The sequence below is a fragment of the Nycticebus coucang genome, chromosome 9 (genome assembly GCF_027406575.1).
Source record: "Nycticebus coucang isolate mNycCou1 chromosome 9, mNycCou1.pri, whole genome shotgun sequence".
In the NCBI taxonomy this organism is placed as follows: Eukaryota; Metazoa; Chordata; class Mammalia; order Primates; family Lorisidae; genus Nycticebus; species Nycticebus coucang.
The window spans coordinates 80,762,749-80,778,460 of NC_069788.1; the positions used below are offsets into that span (position 1 = coordinate 80,762,749).

The 15,712-nt window shown below is 41.6% G+C and overlaps 2 protein-coding genes across 3 annotated transcripts in view; both read right to left on the minus strand.

The window, feature by feature from the left end:
* Positions 1–15,712, minus strand: part of RCOR1 (REST corepressor 1) — a 157,336-nt gene that overhangs the window by 25,490 nt on the left and 116,134 nt on the right. For both annotated transcript variants that reach the window (XM_053602143.1, XM_053602144.1), the window contains exons 4-5: positions 8,022–8,074; positions 1,820–1,981 (exon numbers count right to left, since the gene is read on the minus strand). In XM_053602143.1, coding sequence (XP_053458118.1) covers positions 1,820–1,981; positions 8,022–8,074 — 215 coding nt within the window. The remainder of the gene's footprint in view (positions 1–1,819; positions 1,982–8,021; positions 8,075–15,712) is intronic.
* On the minus strand, positions 2,478–6,141 carry LOC128593799 (DNA damage-binding protein 1-like). The gene is given in 4 exon segments (XM_053602137.1): positions 2,478–4,350; positions 4,353–4,772; positions 4,775–4,916; positions 6,079–6,141. Coding segments are annotated over 4 exon segments (1,944 nt in total). The 3' UTR covers positions 2,478–3,031.

Here is a 15,712-nt window from a genome sequence, read left to right on the forward strand (position 1 = left end):
AAAGATAGCTAATCAGTCCAAGGTTGAATCAGAGTTTTCACACACTCATTTTTTTTTTTTTTTTTGCAGTTTTTGGCCGGGGCCGGGTTTGAACCTGCCACCCCTGGTATATGGGGCTGGCACCCTACTCCTTGAGCCATAGGTGCTGCCCTCAATGCTCTTAATATAACTTTTTTTTTTTTTTTTTTAAGGACAGAGTCTCGCTATGTCACCCTTGGTAGAGTGCCATGTCATCAAAGCTCACAGCAATCTCAAACTCTTGGGCTTACGCGTTTCTCTTGCCTTAGCCTCCCAAGTAGCTGGGACTATATATAGGCACCCACAACAACGCCCTGCTATTTTTTTGTTGTTGCAGTTGTCATTGTTGTTTAGCTGGCCCGGCTGGGTTGGCGGCCAACCTCAGTGCATGTGGCTGGCGCCATAATCACTGTGCTATCGGCGCCAAGCCTAACTTTGGGGATTTTAAAAACTTAATTTGAATACTTAATGTAAATTTCAGTAAACTTTTAAGTAGGAATCTACCTAACAGCTTTGCTAGAATGAAAATGGTAAGGTATAACTAAGGAACTGTGTTGAAGACTATGTTAATCAGTTTGATGAAAGTATTTCAAATTGTATATAAAACCAGCACATTGTACCCCATAATTACATTAATAAACACATCTATGATTTAATAAAAAAAAAAAAAAAAAAAAAAAAAGAAAGAGAGAAAATGGTAAGGAAACATTCCCTAGGCAGACAGGGCCCCATGAAGCTCCATCTCAAACAACCACCAAAGATCCTTTCCACTGGTCTAAACTTCTGGAGGGAACTAGGATAGTGGGAAGGGAGCTGATAGGCTGGCAGCATTAAGAAGTGCATCAGTCTTGGGCAGTGCCTATGGCTCAGTGGGTAGGGCACCAGCCCCATATACCAAGCGTGGTGGGTCCGAACCCGGCCCCAGCCAAACTGCAACAAAAAATAGGTGGGCGTTGTGGTGGGCGCCTTTAGTCCTAGCTACTCAGGAGGCTGAGGCAAGAGAATCTCCTAAGCCCAAGAGCTGGAAGTTGCTGTGAGCTGAGATGCCACAGCACTCTACTGAGGGCGACAAAGTGAGACTCTGTCTCTAAAAAAGAAGTGCATCAGTCTTGCAATCTAAAGACCTCATTCAGAGAGTAGCATGTAATAAAGCTGCATTGTCTCTCACAGGGGTCCTCAAACTGCAGCCCATGGGCCACATGAGGGGGTGTGATTGTATTTGTTCCCGTTTTGTTTTTTTACTTCAAAATAAGATATGTGCAGTGTGCATAGGAATTTGTTCATAGTTTTTCTTTTTTAACTATAGACCTCCAACGGTCTCGGGGACAGTGAACTGGCCCCTGTTTAAAAAGTTTAAGGATGCCTGGAAAGGGAGCTTTATTAGGCCAGGCGTGGCGGCTCACACCTGTAATACTAGTACTCTGGGAGGCCAAAGCGGGTAAATGCCTGAGCTCATAGATTTGAGACCAGCCTGAGCAAGAGTCAGACCCTATCTCTAAAACTAGCCAGTAGGCATTGTGGCAGGTACCTGTATCCAGGCTAATTGGGAGGCTGAGGCAAGACAATCACTTGAGCCCAAGAATTTGAAGTTGCTGTGAGCTATGATGCCACAGCATTCTATCAAGGGTGACAAAGTGAGACTCTGTCTCAAAATAAATAAATAAAACTTTATTAAAAATGGGAATATTTGTGCTTGAGGATGATAACCCTATCTCCCAAGAAAGCTGCAGAAGACAAATACTGAAGTTGGGGGATGGGGAGAACAACAACAACAAAAAAATCAATTGTCTCATCTACTTACCATTTGTTGGATTCTATGAAAAGTTTTCCCATGAAAACTAAAGGCTTGCTCAAATAAGACTTTATCTTCCACAGTCCACTCATCTGGGAAGGGGGTAAAGTTGGGCAAATCAGCCAATGATTTTTCAATATTATGCTTATGCCAAAAGAGCATCCCAAGGGCCTAGAAAAATGATATCAGTGAAATTTAATTCAAACAAACTGAATTAAACACTAAAATGAAAATGAGATTGGCAGAAGAGTATGTACTGCTTTATATTCAGACAAATCAACAACTAACTCAAAAATGCTAAGTGGCAGTACTTTACTGAGGTCATTTTTCCATGTGGCTAAGTTATTGTGTGGTAACTCCTCATTTAACCCTATAAGGACTTAAGCATTTCCTGCCAGGCAAGCTGAGTTGTAATAAATTCCTCCAGCTTTTGTTTATCTAGGAATGTCTTAACTTCCCCCCCTAACTTTCAAAGGATAGTTTTGTCAGATATAGGATTCCTGTTTGACAGCTATCTTCTCTTAGCATTTTGAATGTATTAGTCCATGCCTTCTGGCCTCCAAAGTTTCTTTTTTTTTTTTTTCTTAGATATTACTTTATTTGGTAAAACTCAGAAACTGACAACCAATTCACATCCCCCCACCTCCTGTGGCTTGGGGATCACCCACCTTCTCCAGGTTTTGAACTTAGGCAGGCCATGGCCTGTAACCAATGCTCTCACAGGCAAAAGTAGAAAAGTAAAAAGAAGGTTTCACTTCAAGATAATGAAGCCCTCCCAACCCTCTTCTACTATGGGCAACCTCCCTACACTCCCAACCTAAATAAAAAGATAGTAGAGGACAATGCATGAGTGTGAGATACACACACACACGCACGCACGCACGCACACACGCACACACAGCTTTGTTTCAGCCAAAGAGCCACGAGATCCCTCCCTGGAAGGCGGACAACTGGCAATACCAATCAAAGCTTGGTGGGCCAAGGTGATAGCTGGAATCATTTGAGACTGGTAAAAATCCAGGGAGAAAATGGTTCACCTTTAGCCCATGCCCAGGTCACTAGTGAACTAGTTTTAGTTCTAAGATGGCCCCATTTCCACACAGGTGAACTGTGGCTTTGGGGCAGCTGGCTTAGGGAAAGGTCCCTCATGGCCAAGAATACAATGGTAGGAGAGGAGGGGGCGGGCAGCAGGGCAAAGCCTTTGGGGACCCTTGCCCATGGCTAATGGATCCGAGTTAGCTCCTCCACAACCTTGATGAGGTCGTCTGCAGTGGCCTCTCGCTTCATACCGCTGCCATCGTCATACTGTAGGTTTGCCACAACTTCCTGCATCTTGGGACGGCTGATATCTAGGAAACTCTCAATCAAGTCGCCATCAATGAAGCCTGTGGCTGGTTCTGTCTTCTGCTCAGTGTGAAAGGATCTCCAGAAGGAGTGTTCAATCTTGCCCACACTTTTGATGACTTTACTGAGTCGATTCTGCATGTCCAACAGGAGGTTGTACCAGCTCTCTGACAGTGAAGTCACCAGCCCAATCATGCCATTGACCGGGCCAAACAGCACCGAGCCCTGTGTGGGGGTGGACGTCTCACCCAGATTCTGCATGACTAGAGAGCCGTGGCAAAAGACATTGACAAACTTGCCCAGGTGGAAGAGACCAACCTCCTGAAGGTGCTGCCGCTCTTCATCGGTGGTGGCGCTATCCTTCTGACACACAAACAAGTTAAAGGCATTTTCAGCCCCCAGGAAATTGTCATCATCCAAGATTTCCACAGCGCTCATCCAGTTGGGATTAAAATCTCGAGCAATCTCTTCGAAGTTTCCTTCCATGGGCTTGTAAGCCAGAAGCAGCACCGAGTGCATGAGGTCGCCCACAAGGATGAAGTTGCCCTTGGTCTTCAGGTAGAGGGCCATGATGTTGTTGTAGTGGTTGCACTCTGTGCGCAGCTCCTTCTCTGTTGTCCACTCGTACAGCCGCACCGTGCTATTGATGCTGGCCAACAGCTTCCCATTAAATTCCACCATGGAGTAAACAGCCCCTTTCACCTCCTTTTCAGCCACAGTCTGTAGTTTTCCATCTGAGTACTGAAAGACCACAATGCGACCCTGCTTGGGCTCTGCCTCTTCAGGATACACCATGGCTGTGCCCACAATGAAGTATGTGTTAGGGTCTTTGCCCAACTTGCAGGAAACCAGGCTGAGGGCATACTCATTCTGCAGAAACTGGTGGGCATGAAGCACTTCAAAGGTGTGCTGGTCGATGATAAGGAGGTTATGTACCTCCACCTCTTCTCCAAAGGAGGTCTCGTGAGGAGCTGTGCTGCTGGAGAACAACTTGCTGGAGCTGACACTGCTGGACAGGGCCTGGGTGCTGGCACTGGGCCTCAGAGCAGTTGTGCCTCCACTTGTGTCTTGGACTTCAATGCGGCTGGAGAGGACCCCAAAACACTGGGATACTTCCTGATAGCATATTTTCCTGGGAGACTCGTAGAGGGGAACTGTGCGAATGTGCAGCTTCTGGATCTCATCAATGGTGCCATGGTAAGGGTGCTGTTGTTGGCCAGTGCCAAGCTGTCAGGATAGCCATCTGAGTTGAGGGGACACACGAAGTTCACTTCCTTGAGGTTGACATTGGAGAAGACCAATTTGTGGTTGCTGCTGTAGATGACAGTGGGACGGTCAGAGCAAGCAAAGACATTGGTAGTAGAAAGAGAACGGAAAATCCTCAATACCGTGGGCTGGGTACCCAAAGTCACCTTCTTACGGTCGCTCAACAAGGCTGTTTCAATGTTGAGCCCAAAGTATAAAAGTGCCCCATCTCCCAAGGCACAAAGGAGGTAATGACTACTCTCAAAGGTGGTCATCAGGATGGAGCGAGGAATGATCTCTCCACCCAGCATCTCCTTATGCAGTAGTTCAAAAGTGGGCAGCTTCAAGATACGAGCTGAAATGTCTGTCCAATGGCACAAAGAGGGGACAGCCCGTTGCTGTCCCCTAATGGTGTGATGTCCAAGCATGCCACTTCATGTTCCATCTCTGTGTGGCTGATCTGTCGCAGCTCCTGAGGATGAATCTGCAGGTAGCAGAGGGCCCACCTCCAAAGTTTCTGATGAGAAATTTCTTTTTCAGGAAATCTTTTTATTTTTTAAATTGAGACAGAGTCTCAAGCTGTCACCCTGGGTAGAGTGCGTGATGTCACAACTCACAGCAACCTCAAATTCTTAAGCGTAAGCGATTCTCTTGCCTCAGACTCCCAAGTAGCTGGGACTACAGGTGCCTACCACAATGCCCGGCTATTTTCTTTTTGTTGTAGTTGTCATTGTTATTTAGCAGGCCCGGGCAGGGTTTGAACCCGCCAACCTCGCTGTATGTGGCCGGCGCCCTACACTGAGCTATAGGCGTTGCCATTTTCAGTCACTTGTCTTTTATTGCCCTTTAAGATTTTCTTTGTTTTGGCTTTTGATAGTCTGATTATAACATGGAGTTTCAAATTCATCTTATTTAGAGTTCACCGATCTTTTGGGTTTACAGAAGTTTGGGGCCATTATCTCTTCTGCCACCTTGTTTTTTAGGAAGTTTCTTTTATTTTTTTTTTTCTTTGAATGGGCCATACTTGATCATTTCTTTGTATGCTTTATGATTTCTTTTCATTAAAAACTAGAAATACCAATCTAATAATGTAGTAACTCTGGTAAATCAGACTCTTGCCTTTCTCCAGGGTTTGCTGGTTTTTATTATAGTTTTTGCTTTAAACAAAAACAAAAACTATTGTATGCTAGCTGTGAGCCAAGGATTGGCCTAAAGTGTAAAACTTAAGGTCTTTTCAGAGCCTATGCCTTTCTCCAGGTATGCATGGCAACTATCTATAATTCCCCCCTTATATGCAGATGTTTTTGAATGTCCTCCTGTTTATGTCTGCCTTCCAAAAGAGAAAAATGAAGGCAGAGAGAACGCATAAGCCTCAGCTGGAGGGGGAGCAGCTTTCAACAATGTGGGGAGTTGCAACAACCATGGCTGCTGTTCTCTTTGCACCGATTAGAAGTAGCAATCAGTAATCAGAGCACAGATTCTATCCCTGGAAAACAAGGTGCTTTTTGCTCACCCAGGTTCTACAAGCTGTGTGCAAGCTGCTTCAGGAACAGTTTACAGCTGCTTGCCATAGGGCTGCTAGGGTAGGGGATGGATAGCTGCTAGCTTGCTATGATCTGAAACTGAGCAAAGTTACATTTACAGGCTTTCAGTAAACTCCAGAGCTCCAAAATAGTTACCTCAGACAGACTGTGCCAGTGCAATTTGTGTCTAGGTGGAGAGACACTCCCCAGGTGCTTCATACTCTGCCATCTCCCAGAATTCTCCTTGTCATATGTACCTTGTATACCACCTCATTTATCCCAAGCCCTGTGAGGTAAATGCTCTTATTCCCACTTCTCAGATTAGAGTAAGGAGCCCTGAGAAATAAAGTAACTTGCCAAAGGTCTCAGAACTAGTAACACGCAGAAGCAGCATGGATCTATAAGCTGTGCTCTTTTAACAGCCACGCTTTAATGCTTCTCTATATAAATGCAGAGTAATTTATAAAAATACTGATTGTTTTATTCTTCTTTTATTTACAAAACCTCTCGTATGCAGAGTTTTTTTCCAACTGAAAAAGGAACAAAGTACAAATAGATAAGGAACAAATCAGAAAGTAAAGCGATAACATAGCAAATACTTTCCTGAAAGAATTTTCTTTCTTCTTTTTTTTGGAGACAGTCTCACTATGTTACCCTCAGTAGAGTACCATTGTGTCACAGCTCACAGCAAACTCAAACACTTGAGCTTAAGTGATTCTCTTGCCTCAGCCTCCCAGGCGCCAATCACAACACCCGGCTATTTATTTTTTGTTGTTGTCATTGGTGTTTAGCAGGCCCTGGCCGGGTTTGAACCCATCAACCCTGGTGTATGAGGCTGGCGGCCTAACCACTGAGCTATAGGTGCCGAGCTCTGGAATAATTTTCTATACTACAATTGTAAAAGAGAAATCATCAAGACTAAGATCTTTAAAAAATGGGATCTCTGTTGCCCAGTCTGAGACTAAGATCGTTAAGAATTCATATTGGTTTATTTAGCAATTACCCGATAATATTTACACTTTCTAAACAGAATAGTAAGTTAGGAAATATATATTCAGGGCAACTTCCATCTATGCTCCCAAGTTACAGTCATAAATAATAAAAATTTTTAATTAAAAAAATGTTTTAAATCTTTCAAAAAGATTTTGAAATTATCTTAGCATAACTGGCTTTTCTCAAACTACCTTCAATGACTAGGATAGAGAGATTAAAAGTAACATCACACACCTAAACATGTACAATTTCATATAATCTAAACTCTTGGTACCATCAATCATTGGGATAAATGAGCAACATTAGTACCTTATTGGCTGTAAGATTTAGATCAATAGGATGTTAACTATTAATACAATTTAATGTGCTTAAGACACCAGTATACTTCTGAGAAAAATAAACCTTGTGGATTTCTTATCAATATGTTTTCAGAAGTATTTAAAAGAAAACCTCAGAGTGGATGGGGTGTCTAGGAATCACTTGAAGACAGGAGTTCAGGACTGACCACCCAGACAACATACCAAGATCTCACCTCTACAAAAAATGAAAATAAAAAAATTAGCCAGGGTGGTGGCACACACATGTAGTCCCAGGTACTCAGGAGGCTGAGGTGGGAGGATCGTTGAGCCCAGGAGTTTGAAGCTGCAGTGAACTATGATTGTGCCATTTCACTCCAGCCTGGGCAACAGAGATCCCATCTCTTAAAAAACAAAACATAAACCCTTAGTCAAATGTTTACAACCTGAAAGTGATTTAAAACAAAGAATATTACAACACTGCAAGTTTGAGGGTGACAACAAGAGCCAGAAAACATCACACAACCAGAAAAATGACAAGCAAATCACATATCCAAATGAGAAAGTATTATACTCAAGTATCCAGCCTTAATAACCTGTAAGTAACCACTGTCCTGAAGGCTGCAGACCTACAGAAATGCACAGATGCCTTTCAAATCAAAGGATCCTCTAATACTCACTTATGCAGACCAGAGTCTGTATAACCAACCACCAAAAAGTTGCTAATGAGGAAACACTGCTAACTCAATAAGGAGAAGAAAACAAATGATGTAGCTATAAAAACCCATTTTTAACAATCTATGTCATTACCTGTTCCATGTTGTAGCCATGTTTCTCTTTGGCAATAGCAATGTATTCATCCACTGAAAAACAAAATGAAAGACCAGTAAACAAATGAGGGATACAGCACAGTATATGTCTGTTAGAATTGACATGCATATGTCTTACTGGTCTGCCACACACAAGACTAAAATAAATAGATGGTAATAATAAAATAAATTCATATAATTCCATTATGAATTCCACAGAGAAATGCCAAATATATACTCAAATATTAACAGCAGATATCTCCTGGTGATGAGATTATGAGGTGTTTTTGGTTTTTTTGTTTTTTTTTTTTGAGACAGTCTCAAGCTGTCACCCTGGGTAGTGTCATGGCATCACAGCTCACAGCAATCTCAAACTCTTGGGCTTAAGTGATTCTCGTCTCTCAGCCTCCCAAGTTGCTGGTACTACAAGTGCCCGCCACAATGCCCAGCTATTTTTTCTATTGTTGTTTTAGCTGGCCAGGCCAGGTTCGAACCCCCCAGCCTCAGTGTATGTGGCCAGCACCCTACCCACTGAGCTATGGGCGCCACCCAAGAGATTATGAGGTTTTTAAAAACTTGATAGCTTAAAAACTTGTAGCTCAGGGAGTAGGGTGCCAGCCACACATACCAAAGCTGGTGGGTTCGAACCTAGCCAGGGCCTCCTAAACAACGACAACTGCAATAATAACAAAAAAATAGCTGGGCTTTGTGGCACATGCCTGTAGTCCCAGCTACTTGGGAGGCTGAAACAAGAGAATCGCTTCAGCCCAAGAGTTGGAGGTTGCTGTGAGGTGTGACACCACGGCACTCTATTGGGGGCAACATAGTGAGACTCAATCTCTAAAATAAATAAAGAAAGAAACAAATAAAAATAAATAAAAACTTAATTTTACTTAAAATTTCTACAGAAAACAAATATTTGAAAAATACTTACTAACTAATAAAAAGAAATACAAAATTGGGATTCCTTTTTAGTCTCAGAAGAGCTGAGGCTGAAGAGCAAGAAAGCTATTTTTATGTTTAAAACAAACAATTGTTTGTACAAAAAAAACTTAAGAGGTAAGTACATGACCTAAAGCTAGTATTTATTTTCATGTATATACTACTCCGACACAAGGTAGCAAATGCTAGCTTTCAAAGACTAAGGAAACAGCAAGGAAAATAGATTGACTCAACCTACAGAAAGTCCCAGCCCCAATATTTCCTTCCTAAGAATTCTCTAGTCCGGTGTTTTTCAACATTTTTTATATCATGGCACACTTGAACCTATAGTTAAATTTTGCAGCACACTTAAATTATATTGATTAAAAAAAAGAGTAAAGAATATACTCAATGTGCTTTGAACTTCTTTCAAAATTTATTTAATTAATGATCTTGAAATTTTTTTGAGTCATACCTAATGACATCTTTTCATAGCACACCAATGTGCCATAGCACACGGATTGAAAATCACTCGTCTCGTCCTTCTTCCCAAATGTACCAGAAAAATAATGTACTACTAGTCAATAGCACTGCTTAAATTGTTGTTTCATCGTAGATGAAAATCATTTATGATTTTCCTTTATAAAAATAACACAAGCTGGAAAAAAAATCAAGTAGCAGAGAAACTGTATGAAACAAGCAGTAAATCTCACTCTCCACGTGCAATGACCAGACTTACAAAAAATGGGCTCAGAGTGGTTTATTTGGCCACTGATACACTATAATAAGCAAAAGAGCCCTAATAAAAGTCCTTGCTCCTAAATCACAGTATGCTATTCAATAACCACAACCATGCTCCTAACTGTAGTTTAACTGATAACCAATTTAGGAAACAGAAAACAATTTTGGAAAATAATTCAAATACTCAGTTGTATGCACATATTCTATTTCTTAGCGAAAAAATATTCTGTTGATTAACAAAAAAGTTGACCTAATTCCAACAGCAACTTCCTATGCTGCAACTCAACATCAATTTTTATTCTAAGGCTTTAATTTTCTATTTGTTTCAATATGTAAAATATTTACAAATTACTGGTTACTTCACTCAGAATACACTAAAATTCCAATTCACTTGAAAGTCATCAATGACAAATTAAATAACTGTAGTTTGTCACAAAAGTTGGAACACAACTAATATCTAATATCTATCCAATATCTAATATCACAAAAGTTGATATTAGAAGGGCATTAAGGGAATTCCTCCAAAGTATGTACCTTGTTTTTTTCTTCACAATAGAGTAAATTGTGCCAAGTAAGAGAAAGTGCTCTAATTACCTAAAAAACGCAAATATAAGGTGGGCCTGCACAGGAAAATGGCACTGCATGCCCAGTGAAGAGCCCTGTAGAGCAACACAGGCAATGTGAAGGTTCACCATGGGGGGAACCTGGATACAAAAGGAAGTGTGCCAATCCTGGGCACAGACTGCAGGTCAGATGATAAGAACTTGGTAATGAAGTGCACCACAGAGGCAGGGGCCAGAATATGTAAGGAGAAAAGAGAAAAAAATCTGCTGTAAACAGAGGGTCAACTCTGAAGAAGGTGTGCTGGTCCACTCAGCCTAATACTGGCTTTCAAGGGTCTTTAATAAATATTTGGTGAACAACCAATAAATGTCTCTTTAACTTTTGCTGTCAAATCTCAACTCCCCCAGCACACAGTTATTCGTCCTAGCTGAGTAGCAATGTCTGCGTGGCCACGGGTCCATTACAGTAAGGCAGGAGGCCTTGCAGTGGCTGTCACAGGGGCAGGTCCTGGCAGGGCTCCTCAGGCAGATGCTATTGCTCAGGAGTCCCTCCTGCTATATCAGTAACAGGGCCCATTAAGCCCATCCCCAATGTCTACAACCAGAGTTAGCTAAAAATTACAAGGGAAACACATTCTTTGGATGCTACTCCACTTTCATCTGTTCTTTTGTTTTTTAACTTAAGAATTAGATGATAGTTGGAAATGTAGAACAGACTCTTCTAGCTAAGGCTGGATATGACATTTGCCATATTATAAACATGATATTCTTACTTAGGTGACCTTTAAAGTCACACAACTTTTAGATTTTCTTGGAGACCACCTTGAGGACTCAAATTTAAAGAAAAGATAGAAAGAACTCTATCATCACTACTTAAATGGAGTCACTTGGTATTTCTACCAGGTGAAGGTTGTGAAGAAGTTAATATATGAGGAGCCTTGTTTGTGTATGTAAGGTTAAGTCCGAGTTGTAGTTGCGATTCACCCAGAGGGTGTGCCATATGCCCATACGTTGTACCCTTTAGGTGGGAACTTACTGAACCCCCTTCCCTTCTTGAATTTAATTTTTCTCTCATGTGAGCATGTTGATGTTAATGTACAAGTTTCATATTAGTATGGAATGCATGTGATACTCTACTTAGGAGAGTGTTTTGTTTTTTTTGTGTGTATGTGTGGAAAAAGTTGTTTTCTTTATTATGGCAGTAGGAAAAATTAATAAAAAAAATTTTTTTTGGGCCGGGGGCCAGGTTTGAACCTGCCACCTCCAGTATATGGGGCTGGTGCCCTACTCACTGAGCCACAGGCACTGCCCCAAAATTAATAAATTTTAATTCAAGGAATTTCATATGATTCTCCTCCTGCTGTCCATATCAATGCTAGAGTCACTGAAGATTTACCTTCAAGACAGCCCTTTTTTTTTTTTTTTTTTTTTTTTTTGTAGAGACAGAGTCTCACTGTACCGCCCTCGGGTAGAGTGCCGTGGCGTCACACGGCTCACAGCAACCTCTAACTCCTGGGCTTCCGCGATTCTCTTGCCTCAGCCTCCCTAGTAGCTGGGACTACAGGCGCCCACCACAACGCCCGGCTATTTTTTTTTGTTGTTGCAGTTTGACCGGGGCTGGGTTTGAACCCGCCACCCTCGGCATGTGGGGCCGGCGCCCTACTCGCTGAGCCACAGGCGCCGCCCAAGACAGCCCTTTTTAATGAACAGATCCTCAATCCACAGTTACCCTGTTAGCCCTTCGTAATAACAATAGTTTACATCTCCAAAGATGATCATATAAAACAAGCCTCCCTTTGCTCCACAAACCACCTAGTTATTAGCTGTCCTGAAAGTTAGCTAGAATTAGCTAGAAATATCTCTTCTGTGAGATGCAAGGGATTCCAGACATGCACTGTTCCTGCTGTAAAATCTATTAAGACAATCACAGTTGCTTGCTTCGTATTTCCACTTGGACAGTGCTCTCACACACAGGCAATGGAGGGAAAATAATAGTCTAATAAAGGGTTAATAAAATGTCCCCAGTAGACTGAGTGCTACCAAAGTAGCAGATAGAAAACCTAGTGGAAGTTTTTTTTTATGGTCATGAGGAGAGTGTTTTCTAAATCCACCCAAGTTATACCTTCTTCTTGGCTTGTTGATGGCCACCTTTTCATTTTGTCTTTACTTGCCTTTTCTTCTGTGCTTGTGTGGAGAGAGCAAGTGAGCAAGAGAGAGACCCTTCCTCTTCTTATAAGGACACCAATTATACAGGATTAAGACCCCACCCATATGACTTCATTTAATTTTAATTACCTCCATAAAGGCCCTCTCTACAAACGCAGTGACATGGGAGTTGGGGCTTCAACATGTAAATTTTGTGGGGACACAATTCTGTCCGTAACAACAGGTATAAAGAAAAACAATATAATGAACACCCCAAACACCACTCAGCAAGTTTAAGAAGGAACGCATTTAGCCGGGCGTTGTGGCTGGCACCTGTAGTCCCAACTACTGGAGAGGCTGAGGCAAAAGAATCGCTTAAGAGTTTGAGGTTGAACGGCGCCTATGGCTCAGTAGGTAAGGCGCCGGCCCCATATACCGAGGGTGGCGGGTTCAAACCCGGCCACGGCCAAACTGTAACCAAAAAATAGCCGGGCGTTGTGGTGGGCGCCTGTAGTCCCAGCTACTTGGGAGGCTGAGGCAGGAGAATCGCTTAAGCCCAGGAGGTGGAGGTTGCTGTGAGCTGTGTGAGGCCATAAAGTAAGACTCTGTCTCTACCAAAAAAAAAAAAAAAGAGTTTGAGGTTGCTGTGAGCTGTGATGCCATAGCACTCTACTGAGGGCAACATAGTGAGAATGTCTCAAAAAAATAAAGAAAGAAAAAAAGCATTACCGATAGTTCCATTTCATAACCCAATTCCTTTTTTATCCCCAGAGTTGGCCATTATCTTGAATTTTTAGTTTATCATTGTCTTGCTTCTATTTACATAGTACTACCTACCACATGTTTGTGCACCAAAATAATAAAAGTGCCACTATATATATATATATATATTTTTTTTTTTTTATTGTTGGGGATTCATTGAGGGTACAATAAGCCAGGTTACACTGATTGCAATTGTTAGGTAAAGTCCCTCTTGCAATCATGTCTTGCCCCCATAAAGTGTGACACACACCAAGGCCCCACCCCTCTCCCTCCGTCCCTCTTTCTGCTTTTCCTCCCCCCCCATAACCTTAATTGTCATTAATTGTCCTCATACCAAAATTGAGTACATAGGATTCATGCTTCTCCATTCTTGTGACGCTTTACTAAGAATAATGTCTTCCACGTCCATCCAGGTTAATACGAAGGATGTAAAGTCTCCATTTTTTTAATGGCTGAATAGTATTCCATGGTATACATATACCACAGCTTGTTAATCCATTCCTGGGTTGGTGGGCATTTAGGCTGTTTCCACATTTTGGCGATTGTAAATTGAGCTGCAATAAACAGTCTAGTACAAGTGTCCTTATGATAAAAGGATTTTTTTCCTTCTGGGTAGATGCCCAGTAATGGGATTCCAGGATCAAATGGGAGGTCTAGCTTGAGTGCTTTGAGGTTTCTCCATACTAAAAGTGCCACAACATATTTTACGTAAATGGAACCATACTATAATTTTTCTAAGACTTGTTTGTATTGCTTAACATTATGCTCCTGAGAGTCATTTTTTGTGTAAAAGTGTAGTTAACTCAGGTTTTTATGCTGTGTAACTATTTAATATTGATGGACATATGGCCTGCTTCTAGTTTATTGATATTAAAAAATAGTGCTGGCCCATCTAAAATGGAGAGACAAATTGTTCTGCCTATACAAACAAGCTAGCTATTAGAGGCTGGTTGGGGTATGCTACTCTTAAGATTTTAGGGTATCTTCAAACTGAAATCTCAATGCTATCAGTATGAAAAGCCTGAGATCAGATGCCTATGTAAAGAAAGTGCTATTCACTCAAGAAACCCAAAACAAATGGACAATGTTGCCATATTTTGCCTTTTTGACATTTCCTTGGGAATCTGTAAGAATCTTCCCTTTCCCCTCCCCCAGTAATACCATTTAAGTATGTGTTAAACAACTACAGAATACTAAATAAAAAGTTTGGCCAAAACCACCACAACAAAAAAATATGGGGAGCCTTATAACATATTAAAAAATTTTACTATTTGATATACCTGCTGGCAAATATGCAATTTTTTCATTCTTTTCACCATTCCCAGTGTCTAAAGATTAGAAAAACATTTACTGAATGAATGCTGGGGGTGCTATGACATAAACAAGGTCAACATTTTAGGTAAAAGGTAGCAAAGGTTAGGTATGGGGTAGGAAGGACTCAGGTCAAATGTCAGTCTATCTTTTAATAAACTGAGCCCATGCAGCAGCAGTGCACAGCACACAGTGAGCACATATTTAATGACCCTGTTACCTTCAGCAACATCCTTGACCTTGCCACGAACTAGTTCGCACTAGCAAAGCCAAAACTATGCCACAGTCGGTATTCTTGCTCTTCTCCTCCCAGAGTGTTCCGGGCTAGAGTGAACTCAGAATACAGCCAATGCTTTTGACAGACCTTGTTTGCTGCTGCTTTCCTACTCCATATAATCCTCAGCTTTTGTTTTCTTTAATAATCAAAGGGACATGAATGCTACCATAGTTTTGAGAATCCACAATGCCAATCCCTTCCTACAGATAAGGGTCGTTGGGTCAATCGGAAAGAGTTGTGGGGAGACTAAGGTTACTCACACAGCAGCATTTACTGGCATGAAGCTCCTACACAGGGAAGGGCTATCTGAAAAGACAGCAGCCCCAGTGGCGGTTTTGGGGTCTGGTTTTAAGGGTATGGGAGCAGTAGCGAGGTGGGGGAGCTGACAGGATAATAAACTGAGCTGTGCTTTTATGAATTGGCGAATGTTCTCACTTAGAGGGCATCAGGGTGTTTGCTCGAGCCATGTGAAGTAAGTGTCTTCAGGTGCAGATTTTTGATGTAGGTGACTGAGCAATGGAAAATGTTCTCAGAAAAAAATCATGTAATCATGTCATAACATCTACTTCTTCACAGTGTACACTAACAGCTGCTGATAAGATGGTGATGAAAATGAAAAGTATATATTTTAAAACCTCCTATGTAGTTTCCTTTGGTGGAGCAAAAATAAGCTTTGAACCTAACAGAATCTGTTGCTAGCTATCTTCATAAAAAACAAAAGTTAACCAGACACTTAAGGTGAATAGATAACAGATGAAACAGGAAGAAGAACAAGAGAAATACAATCTATTTGAGACAAACTGCTGTAAAACAAAGAAACCAGAGATCCTTGGTGACTTTTCCAATACTTTCTATCTCTGGCAGCAATAATCTTGATTCTGCCCTTAAAAGATTAAAGGCTAACTAGAGTTAATCTTAACCCAGAAGCAAGAGCCACTGAGGGCAAAGACTCATTTAGGCGAACTATGATCA